Below are 14,473 nucleotides of genomic sequence, written 5' to 3'. Positions count from 1 at the left end.
TTTATCCAATATTGCTAGCATTTCTTACTGAAGAGAAAACAAATGTTTACAACTCATTACAAAATTGATATTCAGACCAATGCGTTATATATGGCAGAAATATTGATGGCTTATTACTTCTAATACTAAGTTTCATTGCAAAACAACAAGCTTGGAATAAAATAAATAATTAAGATGATTACTAACAAAACTTGGAGTTGTTTTTGTGGACAGTTTGGAGGTATTTGATGTCATCCAATTAATATCTGGTATTGTTGATGTAGAGCAGGTTACACTGTGAACAGTGAATACAGGCAGTTCTGTTACCAATACGATGGTCACATTCCTAAGAAACCTTGCATTATAGAAAGTTGCATTCTAATTGTGTCAATTGAGATAATGGGGTTGGGCTAGATAGTTTCAGACTCACAATAAGTTATTTTTCCCGCAGGATTTTCAAACAAAGTATTTTCAATAGCAATGAGTTTATTTGTATTACTGGAAGCTAAAAATACCAAAGGCTGTGTATCATTGCTTAAAAGAGTATCATTGGACAAGTGTCAATAGAAGTTAGACACAAAATGCTGGAGTAATTCAGCGGGACAGGCAGCATCTCTGGAGAGAAGGAATGGGTGACATTTTGGGTTGAGACCCTTCTTCAGACAATAGAAGTGATGGCTTGTCAATTTCAGTGGCCACCTACTGTGAAACTAGCAGCAGTGTTCTTAGTGACAATGGTGTTTATGGAACAATAATTTTTTCGACACCTATTTTTTTGCTTGTCAATTTCAAAAGTTAGTTTTAAGTGCTTCTCTAATTCTCCATGAAAATCCATGTTATAACCAGTTCTCCCCACAATACAAATAGTGTTCCCTAATTCATCAATTGAATTATATTCCGTGAGTGTTTATGGAAGTGTGTTATAGCAGAACTATAGGTTGCATGTAATTTGCTGCCTCACTCTATGTTGGTGTGGGAAGCACTAAGTGTAACTTTATTCCCATATAGTGCAGTGTTCCAACATATTTTTAAAAATCTATAATAATACCAGGGTAAAAACAGAATATACTGGAAATACTCCGCAGATCAGGCTGTGGATGAGAAGCAGAGTTATAGCTTCAGCTCAAAGCAGAGTTACAGTTTTAGCTCAAAGTCCCTTTTGTCAGAAAGAGAGAAAATAAACAAGTTTTTTCTCCTCCCTATGTTTTGTGTCATTTGTATGATTTTCCAGTTTTGAAATAGTCTCATTACCCGACTCTAGGGAACTTAAATGCTGTGCTTCATTTCAGTCTGGGAAATTATTCATAGTTTCCCTTTACGCTGTGTCTCTTCCTTAATCACACATCAACACTGTTGCTGCCTCATCATTTGGATTTGTTGGTCATATGTTGTAGTTTAATATGTGGTAATCTACCAAATAAATATTCAACTTATACATATGCAGCATTATTATGGAGGAGGGGGTGGGGGAGAGGGGAGGAGGGGGAGAGGGAGGGGGGAAGAGTGGGGGTGGGGGGGAGGGGAGGGAGACAATGGGGGGCAGGAGAGGGTGGGGAGGAGAGAGTGGGGGTTGGGGAAGGGGGTGGGGGAGAGTGGGGGTGGGGGAGAATGGGGGTGGGGGAGGAGAGAGTGGGGGGTGGGGGAGGGTGGGGAGGAGCGGAGAATGGAGGTGGGGGAGGGGGGAATAGGGGTGGGGAGGGAGGAATGGGGGTGGAGGCAGGGCTGGGGGGGTGGGGGCAGGGGAGGGACAAGTAGGGGTGGGGTAGGGGGGATGGAGTGGGTTAGTGGGGGGAGGAGGGGGTTAGTGGGGGGAGGAGGGGGGTATAAGGGGGATTGAGTGGGGGGGGGGGGGTTGAGGGTGCTACACCAATACTGGAGAGGCTTTGGGTCCAGGGCTCACTCAGTGACACCCTCTCCCCTTCCCTGTTCCCCCTCTACAAGGAATGGGTCCAACGGGTCCACTTGGTCTAGTAACTTCCAAAATTGCGAAACTGAGATTCTTTTCTCTAATTAAAATATATAGATTGGGACATTCATAGTACAACACAAAAATAGGCCCTTCAGCCCACCATGTCTTCACCAACCATGATTCCAAACTAACTAATCCTGTCTGCCTGCATTGAAGACAGAAGCGGGGGAATTTATTATGGGGAACAAGGAAATAGCAGACGAGTTGAACCGGTACTTTGGATCTGTCTTCACTAAGGAAGATACAAGCAATCTCCCAGATGTTCTAGTGGCCAGAGATCCTAGGGTGATGGAGGAACTGAAGGAAATCCACATTAGGCAGGAAATGGTGTTGGGTAGACTGATGGGACTGAAGGCTGATAAATCCCCAGGGCCTGATGGACTGCATCCCAGAGTACTTAAGGAGGTGGCGCTAGAAATTGTGGATGCATTGGTGATCATTTTCCAATGTTCTATAGATTCAGGATCAGTTCCTGTGGATTGGAAGGTAGCTAATGTTGTCCCACTTTTTAAGAAAGGAGGGAGAGAGAAAACGGGAAATTATAGACCAGTTAGTCTGACATCAGTGGTGGGGAAGATGCTGGAGTCAATTATAAAAGACGAAATTGCGGAGCATTTGGTTAGTAGTAACAGGATTGTTCCGAGTCAGCATGGATTTACGAAGGGGAAATCATGCTTGACTAATCTTCTGGAATTCTTTGATGATGTAACTAGGAAAATTGACAGGGGAGAGCCGGTGGATTTGGTGTACCTTGACTTTCAGAAAGCCTTTGACATGGTTCCACATAGGAGATTAGTGGGTAAACTCATCTCTGGAACACCTAGACAACAAGGACACAAGGGTTGCATCAAAGCTTGGTTTGGGAACAGTTCTGCCCAAGACCACAAGAAATTGCAACGTTCTGGATGTAACTCAGTCCATCGTACAGTTCAGACTCCCCACCACTGAGTCCATCTACACCATGTTACCTTGAGAAAGTAGCCAATGTAGATCAAGGACCTTTCCCACCTATTTCTTCTCCTCCTGTTCGCGTTGGGCAGAAGTTAAAGAAGCTTGAAAGTGCCAACTACCAGACTCGGGAACACTTTCTTACCCTCGCTTATCAGACTTCTGAGCTGTCCTTCCATAACCTCAGGTGCAGTCCTGATTTTTTTTTTTTCCCATCCTGCTGCATTATGGACATTGGATCTTTTCTCTGTAACTGTTGCGCTACAACGTTGAGCAACTATATTCTGCATTCTGGTATTTTTCTCTTCACTCTACCGCTTGATTGTATTCATGTATAGTATAATTTGAATGGATAGCACACAAACAAAAGCTTTTCACTGTACCTGGGTATACATAGCAATAATAAACCTAAATCTATCCTGTCCCTGTCTCTAATAATTTCCCTGCCACTGATACAGCTGATATAAGGCTCGCCTGCTTTTTATTTCTTGTTTCTTGCTAAGGAAATGTGTGTTAAACTGATGGCACATGGTGGGTCTTGTAGGAAAATAACTGCAGATGCTGGTACAAATCGAAGGTAACACAAAATGCAGGAGTAACTCAGCAGGTCAGGCAGCATCTAGGAGAGAGGGAATGGGCGACGTTTCGGGTCGAGACCCTTCAGACTGATGTCAGGAGGGCGGGACAAAGAAAGGATATAGGTGGAGACAGGAAGACAGTGGGAGAACTGGGAATGGGGAGGGGAAGATAGGGACAGAGGAACTATTTAAAGTTGGAGAAGTCAATGTTCATACCGCTGGGCTGCAACCTGCCCAAGCGAAATATGAGGTGCTGTTCCTCCAATTTCCTGTGGGCCTCACTATGGCACTGCAGAGGCCCATGACAGAAAGGTCAGACTGGGAGTGGGAGGGGGAGTTAAAGTGCTCAGCCACCGGGAGAGTTAAAGTGCTCAGCCACCGGGAGAGCAACTGGTTGGTTAAGGCGGACTGAGCAAAGGTGTTGAGCGAAACGATCGCCGAGCCTGCGTTTGGTCTTGCCGATGTAGAGAAGTTGAAATCTAGAGCAGCGGATACAATAGATGAGGTTGGAGGAGGTGGGTCAATGCATGTTTTGTTTGAAGACCCCTTGCCACTTACAAAAGATGATTGTTGTAAAAATATCTATTTTAATTCCATATGCTGTAGATAATATTTTGCTGGTATCTTGCGGAATGCAAGCAAGCTTAATAATGGTTGGGATTTGTGGTTAAATCAGAAATGATCCTTCTTGGAAGAACTTTGCTGGAAATATTTTGTCGAGAATGAAGTCAGCACAAGAAGAAAATTGTGTAACATTGAAATACTAGTTACCAAAGTAAATGAGAAGAGGAGTTAAAATGGCTAGTGACCAGGAGATCCAGTAGGATTTAATGGACCAATTGTAAGTGTTCATTGAAACAGTCGCCAAGTCTATTCTTGGTTTCGCAAATGTACAGGATCCTATATCGGAAACACTGGATGCAGTAGATAAGGTTAGAGGATAGACACAAAATGCTAGAGTAACTCAGAGGGACAGGCAGCATTTCTGGAGAGAAGGAATGGGTGACGTTTCGGGTTGAGACCCTTCTTCAGACAAGGTAAATGTGGCTGGTTTACATGATGGGCCTGGCTGTATCACAACTCTCTGCAATTTTCTGTGGTCTTGGAGGGTCAGAGGGTTCAAGTGGCGGACAGCAATTATCTGATTGAATGGTGCCAGAACAACCTTTCTCTCAATGTAAATAAAGCCAACAATCTGATTGTTGACATTGGGGGAAAAAACGGCAGAGGTTCCACAAACTTATTTTCATTGATGGATCCGTGGTGAAGCGAATCAACAGCTTTGTTCCTGAACATGCATATCTCTGAAGATCTGTCCTGGACCCAGTACATTGATGCAATCATAAAGAAAGCCCATCAACACCTTTACTTCCCTAAAGGATTGGGGAGAAATCAGTATGTCACCGACTATTCTCCTGAACTTCTGCAGGTGTGCGGCAGAGAACATATTGACTGGTTGCATCACTTTGTGGTTTGTTAACTTGAATGCCCAGGAATGAAGGAAATTACAAAATGTGGTGAAAACTGCCTGATCCATCACGGGTACTGACCTCCCCACCATTGAAGGGATCTATAAGAAGTGCTGCCTCAAAGAAGCAGCCAGCATCAAGGACCCATACCTCCCTGCCTACGCTCTCATTTCACTCCTGCCATTAGGAAGAAGGTAGAGTCTGAACATTGTGATGTCCGGGTTCAGAAACGGCTTCTTCCCAACAGACATCAGGCTATTAAACACTACAAATTCTAACTAAACTACGAACTGGCTTGGTTGCAAAGGGACTTTGGGGTTTATTTTGTTTTGCACTAATTTGTGCTTTTTTATGTATTAAACTTCTTTTGTTTTTGTTTATTATGTTATCCATTGAGTGCTGTGTTTACAAACCTGCTGCAAGTAAGAATTTAATTGTTCTGTTTCGGTATGTGCAACGATTAAACTCTTGACTCTTGGTCTAATTTATCAAAGATCAGGACATTCTTTCTGTGTCCTGGCCAATGATCATCCTCAAATAATCTGCGTTACTTTCATAGAGAGAATGTTTAGGAATATCTCCTTTTATTTTGTAAGAAAATAACTGCAGATGCTGGTACATATCTCCTTTTGTTTTACTTGGAGTGACTACTTATATGTTGCAGATTTTTTTTAACAAATTGCCCCATTTCACAATGTGGCTTTTATCTTTCCAGATTGTCATTCTTGATCCGCTGTAATCCAAAATGTGCTTTGATGTACAATGGATATCCCCGAGTACTTAGATTTGGATGCAATTGATTTTAGCGATGATACGGTAAGAAATGTTTATTTTTCTTTGTATTTTTAGCTTAAAAAGATACTAAACTTTAGGAGGATCTTACTGCAATAAGATTAGAAATGCAGACGTTGGCAGAGCAAATTGTTTTTCATGTTTCATACATAATTGCATTCATCTATCTTTACAAATTTATTTTTATCCTCCAGTACTCCATATAACTCTCAGCTCCTTATTAATGGATTAAATAATATGAATAAACTCAAGTCAAAAATTTAGAATCAAATGCAACAATCTTTGGCACACCATTTTAAATATCATTGTTTTATTTAGCCTAGAATGCATTGTCACAGAGTTATTCCATTCTGACTAAGATGCCTTCCTGAGCTAGTATCCCTTGCCTGCATCTGACCCAAATCCTTATAAACCTTTCTTATTCATGTATCCAACTAATGCCTTTTAAACGTTGTAATTGTATCACATATCTTCCTCTGACAGTTTGTTCCATATACCCTCTGTGTGAAACAACTTCCCCAAAGGTTCCTTTAAATCTGTCCTCTCTCATATCTATGCCCTTTAGTTCTTGGCTCCCATGTCCTGGCATAAAGACTAACCATGCCCCTCATGATTTTGTATACCTTCATAAGGACACCACTCAGTCACCTGTAGTCCAAAAAAATGCCACAACTTAACCAGTCCTTTTAACTCATGCCCTCCTGTCCGTATTTCAACATTGTGAATAATTTTTCATACTTTACAGCTTAATGACATCCTTCCTATAGGTCAGTAACCAGAACTATGTAAACTATGCAAGTCCGTTTAACAAAACACAAAACTTCACACTTCAAGTTAAATTCCATCTGCCATTCCAAGGCCCATTTTTGCAGCTGTTCTAAATCTTGTATTCTTAAATAACCTTTTTCACTGTCCACAAGACTAAAATTTTAATATCACCACAAGCTTCCGAATCATGCCCAGGGCCGGATTAACATAGTAGCAAAAGTAGCATTTGCTCCGGGCCCCATGCTTTCGAGGGCCCCGCGCTAAATGCTTGATATCAGCATCCCACTGAGGGGCGCTGCGTTGCTCGCGCCGCTCCCTAACCGCCGCGGTTTGAATGTGTTGGCGGGGCTGCACGGACCAATGGTCAGCCGGCGCGTCACCGCCCTGCTCTGCCGGTGGCGGCCACCCATTGGGGGCTCCCGGAGGTCGCAACAAGGTGTGGTGGTGGTCAGCGAGGTCTTGAAATCCCGGGTTTGGGCTGACTCGGTGTGGAGTTTGGCAGAAATGTCGCGGGGAAAAGCTCAGCGGTCAGAAAGAGAAACAGAGTTAATGTTTCAATTTAATGACCGGTCTGAAGAAGGGTCTCGACCCGAAACGTCACCCATTCCTTCTCTCCTGAGATGCTGCCTGACCTGCTGAGTTACTCCAGCATTTTGTGAATAAATACCTTTGATTTGTACCAGCATCTGCAGTTATTTTCTTATACTGGTCGGCATTCCGAAATCGCTTTAAGTCGGACAGTGGAGCATTGTGACTCCTTGCGTAAAGGTCGTTTCTAAAGTACAAGTGGGGATCTCTGCAGAGTATGGGCAGGAAATACATCACGCCCTTGCATTGGGTGGCGATTGCAGTGAGGGCGAGTGCTGCCAGTGCCTGCTCCATGTGTATGGATGGCGCTGGAAACATCAAGGGTAGCTCTCTGGGTGTTGGTGGCGCCGGCTGCACACCATGTTCCCATTGGGGCGGCTCGGCCCCCGATGGCAGAGCCACCTTGGGCTCCACCGGCATAGTGTGCAGATTTGCCGGGGTCGCTGCCTTAATCTGTGGGTTCTGGGGAGGGGAAAGGAATCGGGGGGCCCGCCGACTTCCCGCCCACCCAACCAACCAAACATGCCCTCCAGGACAGCAGAGTCTGGCTCGGTTTGCCGATTGGCGCGGGGAATTGAGCAGGACTGTCAATGGGGAACCTGCGATTGGTGTAGTGAAATGGCTCGGTTTCTGACTTTTTTGTGGATTGGACGAATTCCTGCGGATTTGGGCAGTTTGAGTGGATTGTGGCCCGCTACATGACTTGGAGGCACTGATTTAATGTTGTTCCCTCAGAGGGAGTGGCATTGAGTCGGTGCTTCCGGGTAACGCAGCCAGTTGCAGTCCACTTGGATTGCTTGAACCTGCGGGTATTCGTCCAATCCACGGGGAGCGGTCAGGGACTGCGTCATTCTTTGATGCTGGTCGCGGGTTCCCCATTGACAGTCTGGTTTGGTTCCTTGCGGCAGCCGGGGGACCGAGCCGGACTCTGCTGTTATGTAAGGGCATGTTTGGTTGGTTGGTTGGGTGGGCGGGAAGTCGCCGGGTTTGTTTTATTCCTTTCCCCTACCCAGAGCTTGCAGGCTGGGGCAGCATCCTTGGTAAATCTACACACAATGCCGGTGGAGTTTGTGGTTGAGGTGGGCGAGCCCGGCTCGCGGGAGAGGGAGGCGCAGGACATCGGGAGGAACGGGGGGTACCGGGCTGCCCCGATGGGAGCATGGTGTGCATCCGGCTTTGTTGACACTGGGAGAGCTGCCCTTGGTGTCTCCAGTGCTATTGTATGCATCGAGCGGGCGCTGGCCACACTCGCTCGCACTGCGGTGGCCACCCAATGCTGGGGTGTGATGAGTTTCCTGCCCATACTCTGCAGAAATCCCCGCGGCATTTCTGTTGAATTTTGCACCGAGTTGGCCCAAGCCTATGCATTTGAACTCTGGATTTTGGGACCTTGCTGATTGTTGCTGCATTTTGTTGTGATTTCTGGGGGCCTCCTAACATAGATTGCGTAGCAACCCATCTCCCGGCCCGGGCGGCCGCCATTGGTGGAGTGGGGGCATGTGGCCACTGTCTGCGCGAGGTCACTTGGGGCGCGGGCGGTGACGTCAACTTGTCCCGTATTTAAGGTCCCTTTATAACATATGCTATGGGCCCCGCACTAACTTAATCCGGCCCTGATCATGCCAACTAGGTTCTCATCCAAAATGTCAACATAAATGAAAAACAACAGTAGATTCAACACCGATCTCTGCTGATCACAGCTCACTAATTTCAGTAGTTCAGTGGTGCTTTTATTGTCACATATTCAAATGCACAGTGAAGTTATTTTCTTGCATAAAGTCCAGTACAGTATTCCTATACCCAAGCACATCCTTGATTACCAAGTGTACAGAAATAGTCTACTGAGCCCGCATGCAAGAGGCACCATGTTTTGGCACCATTTTCAAAGCCCAATCCACGCTCTTGTTGTTATGAGCAGTGCCGAACTAGGCAAGCCCCAGGTTGCTGCGGCCTTCCATACATCTCCTTCCTTGGATGCGATGTCCTTCACTTCACCCATCCATCTTAGTGCCCTGTGGACCTCCCACAGCCAACCTTGAGGAGGCGGTAGGCCAGACCCTGGTTCCCTCTCCTACCGTCTTTGGTTCACTCATCCCTTGTCGTCGTTGTCACTTGTTCCATCCTCCCAGTCTCTGGTATTCGGAGGACAAGTGGCTTTCTCCCAGCCCCTGCCCTATGGGCTCTCTCTCCGCAGGCTGCAGTTCGCCTGACCAGTGGCCGGCTCGGTGGCTATCTCCCTGCAGACAGTGATCCACTGGGTTCTTCGACCTATGGCCTGCTCAGCGGGTTTCCCCTGCAGGCTGCAGCGTACTGGGTTCTTCTGCTGGAAGCATGAAAAATGACATCCCACTACTATTCTCTGACTTCTACCAACAAGACAATTTTGCATCCAATTGGCTAGCTCATGCTGGATCCACCATGATGTAACCTTTCAGATAAGGTTGGTCATGATAAGAAATGGGAGGTCATGTTGCAATTGTTTAAGACGTTGGTGAGGCCGCATTTAGAGTATTGTGTTGAGTTCTAGGCAGCATGTTATGGGAAAGATGTCAAGCTGGAAAGGGTACTAAGAAGATTTTTAAGGATGTTATCAGGACTAGATGTTCTGAGCTGTAGGGAGAGGTTGAATAGACTGGGACTCTATTCCTTGGAGCGCGGGAGGATGAGGGGTGATCTTATAGAGGTATATAAAATCATGAGAGGAATAGATCAGGTAGATGCAGAGTCTCTTGCCCAGAGTAGACAAATCGAAGGCAAGAGGACATAGGTTTAATGTGAAGGGGAAAAGATTTAATAAAAATCTAAGGGGTACCTTTTTCACAAAAAAAGGTGGTGGGGGTATGGAACAAGCTGCCAGAGGAGGTAATTGAGGCAGGGACTATCCCAACATTTAAGAAACAGTTAGACTGGTACGTGTAAAGGACATGTTTGGAAAGATACGGGCCAAATGTGGGCAGGTAGAATAGCGTTGCTCGAACATGTTGTCCAATGTGGGCAAGCTGAGCTGCAAGGCCTGTTTCCACGCTGTATCACTCTATGACTCTATAAGCTATCATGCTTTGACTTGCTAAAGTCCATGTAGAGTATATCTACTTTCCTGCCTTTGTGAATCTTCTCAGTCACCTCTTCAAAAAACTCAATTCAATTTGTGAGACATGATTTTCCACGCACAGTGCCGTGCTTGGCTATTTAAGTATGTTATTCTGCAAAATATTTATGTTTTATAGACAATGATCTGAGAAAATGTGAATTTTCCATTTATAAAAGACAGTCATCTGTTTTTCATATTACTCGGTAGTATTCTTTCATAAACATTGAAGGAGCAATTGCAATGTAATAATTTGACCAAGTTATTTTACACTTTTTCTAATTTATTTAAATTGTCATAAGGCACATGTTGCTGCCACTGTTCTTAATTGTGAAATATTTTAATCTGTTTTTTTTGCGTGGAATGAAAAGTTTAGATGCATTTTATGATTATTAATAAATAACCTGTTATAAAAAATCCAGTTTCTTCTGAGAGGAACTGACCTCTAGTGGTGAAATAATTGTGAGTGGGCTCACAACGTTGCACAGTAATATAAGAACAGTATTGTCTTGGAGTATGTTCAGATAATGTTATTTTCTCAGCCCTCTTGCAGGGCTGACAACAGATTCCCTCATAGGTCGATTGTAGACTAGGGTCGGTGTGATCCCAAGAGGGATACATTATTGAAAACTATGGAATTAGTTTACCGATTTTTAGTGGATGAAGGGGCATGGTTGGAGCGGGAATTGTTTGTAGAAGTTACCTAACATTAGAGATTTCAACGTTCATACCGCTGGGTTGTAAGCTACCCAAGCAAAATATGAGGTGCTGAGCCTCCATGTTTGTTCTATGATGAAGTCTGGAGCAGAGTAGTTCGGACAAAAAACAAAATAGGCAACGGTGAGTAATTATTAGTGAATAACCGTTACTCCACAGCACTGATGACCCATTCAACACCTTGATGATTGAGCAGTATTTAACTGAATTTGATGTGCCCTGTTTCCTATTGCTAGGCCAATCTTATTCTCTTTTTCATGTTTAGGAATTGGCAAAGAAGTTAATTAAACTCATTAAATATGAAGAAATATAAAAGCTTTATGGAGTGCATAGTTTGGATGAAAAATCTTTGCCTCTATTTTAAAAAAAAGGATTGATATCCATGGGTGAGGTGCCAGAAGATTTGGAGGGTGGATAATGTTGTGCCTCAATTTAAGAAAAGGTGTCTCAAAAATCCTGGGAACGAAAGACTGGTGATGGGCAAGTTATTGGTGGTTGTAGGAGCCATTTTGCGTTTATTAGTTATTTTTGTATATTATATTATTTTGTATCCGGCTGCATTATTTGGACACTAAGATTAATACTATGCTTACATATGTGGACTGGGCTGAGCCAGAGGAGCTGCCAGCTCCGACATAATGCTTCAGTTCACGAGAAGAACCTGCCGATAGAAGAATGGCAAGAAAGATTTTTAACTATGACCCTTCTAAAATAATAAGATTTTGGTGGCCAAAGAAAATACAAGAAATGCCTACTGGATATAAGGTCTGGTAGTTGGTATAAGTCACGAAGGAACCACGGTAGGATATTAGATTTTTACCAAACTAATCAATAAGAAGTTAATGACAAGAGATATGCCAATATGTTTTGTTGCAACTTCAAATAAACGACTAACAAACTGGAATGTCGTGGAGATCTCTTTGTTGGTTATTTGCGTCAAGAAGATGTCGTTCTACTATCCGTCAACGACAGCTTTGGGGCTTTATAAGAAAGACGAGAAGCTGGCCGTAATATCGTAAAAATCTACCTTAGCTTGTCCAATCAGCTTGAATTTACTCTTCAGGAGTGTTCAGCCAGAACTTGTCTTCATGAAATACAAAGGGTGAGAGCTTAACTGACCTGGAGGGATTTATTGCTAAAGTTTCTCAACGCAGAATAGAACGAGCTATCCTCGGTGACCAGAAACATAAATCTGTCTCTAGAGTGATTTGAAGTTTATTAGCTCGCAAAGAGACTGAAGTTGTGTGGCGATTGAAACTGGAAGGATTGTTTGTCGTTAAAACTTTGAAGATAAGAAATCGATATCTCCGTTAAATTGGTTTGTAAGAAAGCCTGTTAATTGCAGTAAGCCTGGAAAGCTGTTTTCCGTAACTGGTACTGAAAAGTTTGGAATGCAAGCCACAAAGAGATAACCTTGAAAGTGGTTAGTTATCAGTCTTGTTTGGCATTACATTGAAGATAAGAACACAGCTGTACATCTTCAAGAAGGACAACATGTCTGTAACGAAATCTGATGTTCAGTCACAAGGTGACGACATCGGAACAAGGCCTAAAGTGGAGACAAGCGCCACTAAATTTATATTTATAGGTCTGAATTTAGCCTATGACAAACATGAAAAAAAGAAGAAAAGTAAATGGAAACAAGCTAACAGGTTAATGGAAAGCACTAAAGAACTAATAGAATCAGCTGAAAAGGTACATGAGGTACGATTCAACATGATTCAATTTAACCACCTGAAGGACGAAATCAATGAAGAATGAAGCATTGAGACTATTACAACCTGAAAGGCAAGACAAATGGATGCGCCAGGTAAGGGATGCTCTCGATGAATTTGATCAGGAAGTTATGCGTGGATATACCAAGTTGGTCATGGGACCACACCCCCCAATGTCGAGAGCGTCTTATGCCAGGGTGGTGTAGACATAGACTCCGTCAGACCTGAAAATGCTTCAAATATCTCAAACTCCAAATTGAGCATCAAACTCTGGCTGTTCTTGCAGAGCAAGCTGTGTTCTTGGAACCGAAGCATGAGATTGAGGCACAACAATTAGAAATGGAAGAAGAATGGAAGAGAAACCAATTAGAAATGGAAGAGGAGATCGACAGGAGGAGAAGACAATTGGAAATGGAGCTTGATAGGAAGAGCCAGAAGGAACAGCTGAGAAGACGGAAAGAATGATTGGTACTAGATGCTGCAATGGCAGCAGCCAAAACAAGATGCAATGTACTTAAGGCTAGGAAATCAAGATACAGCTCGACAGTAGCTGATGGGATGAACTCTTATTTGAAAGGAGGAACTGTCAAAAGGCCCTACCTTTGCTAAGGCAAGAGAAAAGCCATAAACAGCCAAAAGCAGTTTGGCCACGACTACAGAACCTGTAGAAGCACAGGTGCAAGAAGAGCATCTTCAGCATATACAGAACAGAAGGAGAAGCAGGATAAGGCAAGCGCCAGCGATGATGCTCTTCCATCTCAAATGTGTGGACATATCGGGGCCGGTGAAGAAGCCAGCATCTTCTCCATCGTACCAGTGCAAGTAAAGAGCCACAATGGGAGTACAGTGTTGCAAACATATGCATTTTTGGATAATGGAAGTTCATCTACCTTCTGCACCAGAAGCCTGGTAAGAAGGCTGAAGATTTCAGGACCAAAGAAGAGGATTCTCCAGACTTACAGAAGTCCGTAACCAGTCTTATTATTTCAGGTTTGGAAATATCTGGTCTGGACAACAATGATTTTGTTCAACTATCTGATGTGTTTACCAATAAGACCATTCCTGTTTCACAATCAAACATTCCCAGACAAGAAGACCTGAAGCAATGGCCATTACGTGAAAAATGTCAAGATTTCTGAAATAGACTCCGGCATTGACCTACTCATCGGAACTAATGCTTCTAAGGTATTGGAACCTTGAGAGCTGGTCAACAGCCAAGGAGATACACTGTACGCCATGAAAACCTTGTTGGGATGGGTTATTTAGGGTCCTCTGAGAAAAGACCACGACAGCAGGGATGGAAATGGCTCTCCTGCTGCTGCTATCAATCGAATACCCATTGTGAATCTAGAGGAACCTCTGATTAAACAATACAATCATGACTTCAATGAAGGATCCAGCAAGGAAAAGGAAGAAATGTCCAGAGATGAGGTCCAGAGAAAAGTTCATGGATATTATGAATTGTTCGGCAAGGATGACAGATGGACATTATTGGCTAGACTTACCTTTTAAGCAGGAGAATACCAGCATGCCAAACAACTGTTGCATAGCAGAGCAGTGTATCCAAAGTTTGAAATGCAAGTTTAATAAGAATGAGAAGTTTTGTAATGAATATACATCTTTCCTCACAGAAATGATTGATATTGGTAATGCTGAAAGGGTACCAATGGACCAGTTAAATCAAAGTGATGGAAAACTTTGAGTGATACACCTCGTGATGAGGGAAGTACCAAAGAAAGGAACCATAAGAGTGGTCTTTGACTGTGCAGCAGTCTTTAAGGGTACACCACTTAACTGCCAACTACTGCAGCGTCCAGACCTAACTCACTCACAGATGATACTAAGCTGGGGGGTAGTGTGAA

The 14,473-nt window shown here is 43.8% G+C and overlaps 1 protein-coding gene across 4 annotated transcripts in view; it reads left to right on the top strand.

The window, feature by feature from the left end:
- The window catches only part of sncaip (synuclein, alpha interacting protein), a 59,830-nt gene that overhangs the window by 16,627 nt on the left and 28,730 nt on the right, over positions 1-14,473 (top strand). For all 4 annotated transcript variants that reach the window (XM_078396292.1, XM_078396291.1, XM_078396290.1 and 1 more), the window contains exon 2: positions 5,659-5,759. In XM_078396292.1, the coding sequence (XP_078252418.1) occupies positions 5,706-5,759 (54 nt within the window). In that variant the 5' untranslated portion in view covers positions 5,659-5,705. The remainder of the gene's footprint in view (positions 1-5,658; positions 5,760-14,473) is intronic.

Source organism: Rhinoraja longicauda, chromosome 3 (genome assembly GCF_053455715.1).
Source record: "Rhinoraja longicauda isolate Sanriku21f chromosome 3, sRhiLon1.1, whole genome shotgun sequence".
In the NCBI taxonomy this organism is placed as follows: Eukaryota; Metazoa; Chordata; class Chondrichthyes; order Rajiformes; family Arhynchobatidae; genus Rhinoraja; species Rhinoraja longicauda.
Note: the sequence above shows the minus strand (reverse complement) of the source record. Positions and strands in the feature narration are given on the sequence as shown.